The sequence below is a fragment of the Leptopilina boulardi genome, unplaced genomic scaffold (genome assembly GCF_019393585.1).
Source record: "Leptopilina boulardi isolate dan_hultmark-lab unplaced genomic scaffold, ZJU_Lbou_2.1 LbouV2_208, whole genome shotgun sequence".
Taxonomy (NCBI): domain Eukaryota; kingdom Metazoa; phylum Arthropoda; class Insecta; order Hymenoptera; family Figitidae; genus Leptopilina; species Leptopilina boulardi.
The window spans coordinates 2,393,158-2,401,289 of NW_026137761.1; the positions used below are offsets into that span (position 1 = coordinate 2,393,158).

Genomic DNA, 8,132 nt, shown 5'->3' on the forward strand with positions numbered 1-8,132 from the left:
TTTTTATACATATTTAATATTTTAGTTCTCTCGTATCTGTCTGTTTTAAAAAAATTTCTGTTTGGTGTCATCCATAAAGTATTTGATACTTTATTGATAGGAGGATGTTAGCAAAATATATGACGCTATATACATGTGAAAAAAAATGGAAAAATTATCATGATGGGGGATACAATTTAAAAATAATTTCTAATTTTCACTTTTGTACAATTTTGGGTACCAAGTTTAACAATTTTAAATATGCCTATTCCTGCGCATGCGTTAATGAAATTTGGAATTATACGCATGCGCAAAATGAAAGTAAAACGTCAAAAATTAGAGGTTATGGTTAATTTTAATCGGTCCTAACACGACATAATGTCTGTTTTGTAATAAAAAAAAAAAATCTTTTTGATATTAAAACAATTGAACACAAATTATAATCACAATTTAACAAGTTCATTATGGAGAAACCGCAAAAAATGCCCAAAGTGGCAAAAGTAAGTAAAACTAAAAAATAATATAATAGAGAAAATACGTTTGTTTTTCTTCATAATATTCTTCTAAATTTATATAATTTTAAAATTATTAATTTACATCAATTTAAATAATTCATAATAAGTTTAATGTTATTTTTTAAAAATTAATTTTCTCACTTGCGTTATAGGTTAAAAATAAAGCTCCAGCGGAGATACAAATTACAGCAGAGCAACTTCTTCGAGAAGCGAAAGAAAGAGATCTTGAAATTTTACCACCGGTGAGATTTTTTAAAAATTTTGTTCTAAATGCTTACCTATGTTTTTTGTTCTTAAAAAATATATATTTAATACAATTATATTTTTCTATGAAAACAGCCTCCAAAACAAAAAATCTCTGATCCACATGAATTAGCTGATTATCAGCATCGTAAACGAAAAGTTTTTGAGGATAATATTAGAAAAAATAGGATCGTTATTTCTAATTGGATAAAGTACGCTCAGTGGGAAGAAAGTCAGAACGAAATTCGAAGAGCTAGGTATGATTTTTAAATACATATAACAGATATTTTTATACAAAAAATTGGTCTTAAGATGTGATTGGCGCTTAAATTTTTTTTTATTCTTAACAAAAAAGCGATTAAAATTTTTAATTTTTGAAATGATTATAGATCAATTTACGAACGAGCATTAGACGTTGATCACAGAAACGTAACATTATGGCTCAAGTACACAGAAATGGAAATGCGACATCGGCAAGTGAATTATGCTCGCAATTTATGGGATCGTGCTGTTACAATTTTACCCAGAGTCAGTCAATTTTGGTACAAGTACACCTACATGGAAGAAATGTTGGAAAATATTGCAGGTTACAATTTTTTTTTATGTATATAATAATATTGAGAATTCTTGAAGTGCATCTATTATTTTTCATATGTGCGCGAATTTTATTCAAACTTTATATAATGAATTTTAGGTGCTCGACAAGTATTTGAAAGATGGATGGAATGGGAGCCTGATGAGCAGGCTTGGCAGACTTATATAAAATTTGAATTACGTTACAAAGAAATTCAAAGAGCGAGAGATATTTTTGAACGATTTGTTATGGTTCACCCTGATGTTAAACATTGGATAAAATATGCACGTTTTGAAGAAAATCATGGATTCATAAATGGTTCTCGTAAAGTTTATGAACGAGCTTTTGTATTTTTTGGAGACGAAAGCTTAGATGACAAGTTAGTGATTGCATTTGCAAGATTTGAAGAAGGGCAACGAGAGGTAACTTGACTTTTTTTTACTATTGTTACTTAGTTTCACATTTTTAAATTTAATTTAATTTTTTGGATTCTTTATTTTTCAGCACGATAGAGTTAGAGTTATTTACAAATATGCATTGGACAATCTTTCAAAAGATAAAACGCAAGAAATTTATAAAGCTTATACAATTCATGAAAAGAAATACGGAGATCGCTCAGGTAAATTTTTCTATACTCTTTCTCAAATTTGTAATTAATATAAATAAAGTATTAACCTTCTTTTTTTGTCTTTAAATTTTTTAACAGGAATAGAAGATGTAATTGTCAGTAAACGAAAACATCAATATGAACAGGAAGTTAAAGAAAATCCGTCCAATTATGATGCGTGGTTTGATTATTTGCGATTAGTAGAATCAGAAGGCGATGTAGAAATTATTAGAGAAACTTATGAGCGTGCGATATCAAATGTTCCACCAACAACGGTAATAATAATTTTATAAGTTAAAAAAAAGAAAATAAATTCTTCCTTTTTTATTAGTTTCAAAATGTTTAATTTTTTGAAATAAATGTTTTTTTTCGCTTTAGGATAAACAATTCTGGAGAAGATACATTTATCTTTGGATAAATTATGCTCTTTATGAAGAATTAGAAACAGAGGATATAGAACGATGTCGACAAGTTTACAGGTACTTTTTCAGTCTCATTAAATTTAGCAACAAAGAATTTGATAATGCTTTTAATTGTAAGTGGCTTTTTGTGCGATAATCTTTGGTCAATTTAATTTAACTTTTGACAGAGATTGTCATAGAACGACTACCTCAATATAATCATTTTAACAAGTATTCTATTTTTTTCAGTGCATGTTTAAATTTGATTCCCCATAAAAAGTTCACATTTTCGAAAATCTGGTTAATGTACGCACAATTTGAAATTCGACAGAAGAATTTGACAGGGGCTCGAAAATTTCTGGTACGTTTTAAAGAATTAATCATAATATTAAGTTAAGGGGGCACTCGCAGTTGTAGCGCCAAACAATAGACATTTTTCATGAAATGTCTCATCAAAGTGACGTCCATCTGAAAAACATGGTTTACGGTGACCAACACTATAGAAATCTGATTCGTCTTAAATAAAAAATTGAAACGGTTATACATTTATTGAAAAATTATCTAGTCTTTAATCGAAAGATTTAAAAAAATATATATATTTGACAAAATGGCGACCTGTCAAAGTTAAACGTTAGATTTTCTTTAAAAAAAACGGTCGTTTTTCAGCTGTAAAAAGAAAAGTTTTGCATAAAAAAATCAATCCTTCGATTGAAGACTAGATTATTATATATTGAAAAAGTATGTTAAATTGCAGGACAATCGGTTCAGTAGTTTTTAAGTAAGAGTGGTCACCGACTTTGAAAATATAGTTTTGAGAAAATCGTGTTTAGAGTTTTAACTTACATTTACGTAAAGATGAAATTTTTTTTGGAAGTCAGATAGAATCATCAATTCCGGGGCCATATAAAAGTTCTTCAGCAGATGAAGCTGCTTCCAAAATCTCAATTCAAATATAAAGGTATAAAGACCCACACGGCTGTTAGCCTGTTCTCGACCGACCTGTCGCGCCTCCCTTTCAGCCAGTATATCTCATTCAATTTTCACCGGATCATTTTAAAATTTTGTAGACACATTTCTGACAACATATACTCTAAGAAAATGCAAGACAAAAAAAATCGATTTTTTGAAAGTTACAACTTACGAATGCCCCCTTAAATTTTTTCAAATATTTTTCTATTAATCTTAATTTTTTTTTCTAGGGAATGGCTTTAGGAATATGCCCCAGAAATAAATTATATCGTGGTTATATCGATTTAGAAATTCAATTAAGAGAATTCGATAGGTGCAGAATTTTATATCAAAAGTTTCTTGAATTTGGTCCGGAAAATTGTACAACATGGATGAAGGTAATTTTTGTGAAATGAAGTTTAATATTAAAATTTTTAATTATATTTTTTTGAAATTGTTTTTTTTAACATTGATCATTAAATTATTTATTGGAAAATTAAGAAAGATATTTATATTTTATAAAAAAAATTCTTTTCTTTTTTTTTAAGTTTGCCGAACTGGAAACACTTTTAGGTGACATTGATCGAGCTCGTGGTATTTATGAATTGGCAGTCGCTCAACCTGTGTAAGTAATCATTATATTATGTTCTCAAATTCATTCGTACATTATTTTTAAATTTTTTTCTCAACATTCTTTCTCTGATATTAAAATGAATACTTTTGTAAACATCAGTTTAGAAATGCCAGACGTTTTGTGGAAAGCATATGTAGATTTTGAAAGAGGACAAGATGAACCAGAAAAAGCAAGAGAATTGTACGAAAGATTACTAGAAAAAACTTTACATGTAAAGGTAATTATTTCTATATATAATATTTGAATTTCAAATGAATGTTAACCATTCAATATAATTATTGATAAATTAAATAAAAATTTTCAGGTATGGATTTCCTATGCAAAATTTGAACTGACTAATCCTGTTGCCGAGGAAGGACTAAATAACGTTATTCTAGCAAGACGAATATTTGAGCGCGGTAATAACTGTTTGCGCGATAATGGAAATAAAGAAAGTAGAGCTCTTCTTTTGGAAGCTTGGAGAGATTTTGAAAATAATCACGGCGATGAAGAAAGTCAATCTAAGATATTGGAGAAAATGCCGCGTAGAGTTAAACGACGAAGACGTGTCATTGGAGAAGATAAGGTAAATGTACAACAATTTTACTAAACGAAGGATTCACATACTTGTTGATTTCTTAATTCTAAAAATGGTTAAATTGTATAATTTAATTTTCTATCTGTTTTTCAGTCTGACGATGGTTGGGAGGAAGTTTTCGATTTTATTTTCCCAGAAGATGAGTCTCAACGGCCACATTTGAAAGTTTTGGCTTCAGCGAAAGCTTGGAAACAAAAAGCAATGTTGTTGGCCAATCAAAATAGTTCAGAATCCTTAGAAACTGATGAGAGCACTGAATCAACAAATGCTCCAATTATTGAATCTAATAATGAAAGAGCAGATTTAAAATTCTTGGCGGCGGCGAAAGCTTGGAAACAGAAGGAAGTAACTGAAAAAGATAACACATCCGATTCACAAGTAGAAAATCAAATAACAAATTCTACTGATCATAAGGATACGGAATTGACAAATAGCAAAAATGTAAATGAATAAAATGTTTCAAAAGCACTAAACGTACAAATTAAAAAAAAATTTAATTTAATTTTCTTAACACAAAGAATATTCTTTCCATTTATTAATTTTTTTTTCAAAAGTTGGTTTTGAAAATACTTAATTACATTTTGGTCATTTAATCGTTTCAGAACTTGAGAAATTTCTGAATGAAATTGAAATATGTAAATAAGTTTTACAATGTAAAACCCATCAAGAAAAAGGTATGAATAAAATAATTTTTTATCTTAAATTTTGTAAAATTTATTTATAGGAAATACCTTATACAAATCTATAAAGCCTCGTAAATAAAGCTACTCATTACTAATAAATAAAAAACTTAAATTGTATTTTGTACATATCCAAGAATATTCTCAAGCTAGAATAGAAATGAATCGAACTTTACAAAGACTGAAGAATGTTATTTCTCTTTTTTTTTATAAAAATAAATTTTAGTGAGTTTAGCTAAGACTTGTTTTGAACGTTCTTCAGAATTATTTACAAATAATATTTTTATGTACAATTTAATAATTAATAATCTTATTTACAAATAAAATTGATGACAAATTGAAAAATATCACTTAGCGATGTTCCATGACAATTTAATCGCTATTACTGATAATACTGTCAGTTTTACAACGAAGCAAATATAAATTGTGTATATATAAATTAGGATCTGAAAAATAATCAACTTACAACAAATTTATATAAATCTAAAAATATAAAATAAAAGTTTATTAAATAATTACGAATGACCTAATTTATTCTGAAACCATTTGTTCGGAAAATTGTTTCTTATCACTTTAAATAATATATATTATATTTTCGAAGACTGTTTCTGAGTAAATAAAGTATTGAAACATTTTTTGCAAAATTACTTTCATTCTTTAATTATCGTTGAGTTTTCTTAAAAATATTTTTGCAGTAAAATATAATCTTTATGAAGGCTGATTTTTCTTTGGCAACAATAAATTAGATGTAAAAATATTACTTTATTATTGACATTTTGATTCAGTTTTTAATACGTTTGCTCCAATTAAAAATTTTTGAATGTTTTTAAAAGATATTCACTGAATATATAGAAATTCGAAAATTTTATGTAATTTTCACGAAAATAATTCTGATTATTAATATTGTTAAAAAAAATAATTATAAATAACGAGTATATATTATGTAATCTTTTCAATCAACTTAATATAAAATTTTAACAAACTTCATGTATGATATTTAAATTATATAAATTCACATAAATAATGTAATTTTGATAAACATAAAATTGAGTTACAAAAGTTGAATATAAAAGTAAAAATTATAAAATGCAGTTCCTTTTGAAATATTTTAAAATCATGAGAACGAAAATTGTTTCTTTTTTTCATCGCTTTCAAATCCAGAGTCAAGGTCTTCGCTACAATAACTTCTGAAACTTGGTTCATTAAAATTTTGTTTATAACTTTTTTTCCCTTTAAGATGTTTTTTTATACTTTCAATCAAGTGTTCAAAAAAAGATGGATAACCATCATATCCGGGAAAAACATTAACGTCAATTATTGCATATTTTCCTGTATGATTTTCAATGACAACATCAACTCCTACCAAGATGAGTCCAAATATTTTCACAATTTGTTTAGCAATTTCTTGCAAAATTTCGTCCTTAGGTTTCACGCCAAGATGAAAATCCTCTTCAGAAATGATGGACCACTTGGAGTTTGAGCCACTTTTTGAAATATCGTGGGAACTGAAAAAAATTGTTTTAAGCGAAGCACAATCACGTTGATAAAAGTTTTTGAAACTCGGTCGCTCTACTACGTGAAATCGACCATCGACTATAAATAGTTTGTATAAAATTGCATTGTGATTTATAAAATTTTGAGCCACATAAGGCGTTTGACAATCTCTTAAACCCTCTTCGTTAAAAACAATCATCATCTGAAAAATAAAACAAAAATAATTATTAAACACAAAACTTGTTTTCATGCTTAGGATAAACTCCAGTTTCAAAATGTTAATTTTCCTCCGAATTTTGATGAATTCATATTAAAATTAAATTTTTAAGCAATTTTTCTCTTAATTTGGACAAAATTGGAAAAGATAAGTTAACTCAAATGTGATTTTTACCTTATGAGCATCACTTGATCCATGAGCGAGTAAAGGTTTACACACACATGGAAATTGAATTCCATTTTTTTTCATAAGAAATAAAACTTGGTCTTCATTAATGGTTTGTATTTCCACAGAATTTGGAACAAAAACTCCTAAAAGAAAGTAAATGAATTTAATTAATCATTATATAATAATAGCAATAATACCGCATTTAATTATTTTAACTATTTACCATCAAATTTTAATTCACTTCTTATAATTTCATAAGATAAGTGTCGATTATACAAATTCTTAATATTTTCCAAGGGATCAATCACTAGTAATTCTGGATGATTTCGTATATATCCTTGTACTTTGGTAATAATTTCTTTGGCCTTTTTAAAATGAAAATAAAACATTAAATATATTTAATTTAAAAAAAAAAAAAAAAAAAAAATTACTTACAGCTTGATCCTCATTTTCTGCATGAGCAAGAACATCTGTGAGTTTATGCAAAAAAACGTGAATTGGACCCTGAGATTCTAGACTTGAATTGACATCAATCTACACAAATTAATTAATATATAATAGATATTATAAATTGGTGTTTTTGGCTGTAAATAAATAACAAGTTTAAACTTACAATTTTCAAAGAAAATCCTTCTTTTTTGCAAATATTGTGAAATTCTTGCCAATTAAATTTTTGACGTTTTTTTTCTGAAACCCAATAACCGATGACTTTTCCACTACTCATGATATTCGCTTTTAAAATTTCAAAATTTGATCACTCACAAAATTCACAAATTCTTTCAGACATAATAAATTCTAAACGAATTATAATTTTTTTTAAGTTATGAAAGATCAAAGATAACTAGCACATTTTTGTCAATTCTCAAGAGAATTGAAAAAGTTGAAAGAATGTAACAATAACGACAATAACAAAACAAGATTTTTGAGTTTTTAGCGTTTTTAGGTTATCACCGTGGTTATCAAATGCAAATTCAAGTGCAAATTCAGGGCTGTGTAATTGATTGCTGTCACATTTGGAACGTTCTACTGTATGTAACGTAAGATATGTATAAAACCCGCTGCAATAAAATTCACCTTAATGCGACTTCATATTTG

At 27.2% G+C, this 8,132-nt stretch overlaps 2 protein-coding genes across 2 annotated transcripts; one reads left to right on the forward strand and one right to left on the reverse strand.

Moving 5' to 3' along the window:
• The first annotated feature begins 309 nt into the window (after positions 1-309).
• Positions 310-5,181, forward strand: LOC127278562 (protein crooked neck). The gene is made up of 14 exons (XM_051300326.1): positions 310-479; positions 647-736; positions 834-994; positions 1,127-1,323; positions 1,432-1,733; positions 1,816-1,930; positions 2,018-2,193; positions 2,297-2,397; positions 2,569-2,680; positions 3,519-3,665; positions 3,816-3,892; positions 4,001-4,118; positions 4,206-4,466; positions 4,572-5,181. Exons 1-14 carry the CDS (start codon positions 444-446, stop codon positions 4,929-4,931), a joined length of 2,253 nt encoding a protein of 750 aa, XP_051156283.1. The 5' UTR covers positions 310-443; the 3' UTR covers positions 4,932-5,181.
• Positions 5,182-6,254: 1,073 nt separating this feature from the next.
• On the reverse strand, positions 6,255-7,997 carry LOC127278564 (inositol-tetrakisphosphate 1-kinase-like). The gene is made up of 5 exons (XM_051300339.1): positions 7,651-7,997; positions 7,473-7,571; positions 7,261-7,402; positions 7,044-7,180; positions 6,255-6,854 (listed from the first exon to the last, which is right to left on the reverse strand). Exons 1-5 carry the CDS (start codon positions 7,759-7,761, stop codon positions 6,273-6,275), a joined length of 1,071 nt encoding a protein of 356 aa, XP_051156296.1. The 5' UTR covers positions 7,762-7,997; the 3' UTR covers positions 6,255-6,272.
• Positions 7,998-8,132: the final 135 nt, after the last annotated feature.

Coding starts and splice junctions, on each gene's coding strand:
- LOC127278562 (XM_051300326.1), top strand. CDS start 444: ATGGAGAAACCGCAAAAAATGCCCAAAGTGGCAAAA. Junction 1,324..1,431: donor AATGTTGGAAAATATTGCAG/GTTACAATTTTT, acceptor AATGAATTTTAG/GTGCTCGACAAGTATTTGAA. Junction 4,119..4,205: donor AAAAAACTTTACATGTAAAG/GTAATTATTTCT, acceptor AAAAATTTTCAG/GTATGGATTTCCTATGCAAA.
- LOC127278564 (XM_051300339.1), bottom strand. CDS start 7,761: ATGAGTAGTGGAAAAGTCATCGGTTATTGGGTTTCAGAAAAAAAACGT. Junction 7,572..7,650: donor AAGGATTTTCTTTGAAAATT/GTAAGTTTAAAC, acceptor TAATTTGTGTAG/ATTGATGTCAATTCAAGTCT. Junction 7,403..7,472: donor CAGAAAATGAGGATCAAGCT/GTAAGTAATTTT, acceptor CATTTTAAAAAG/GCCAAAGAAATTATTACCAA.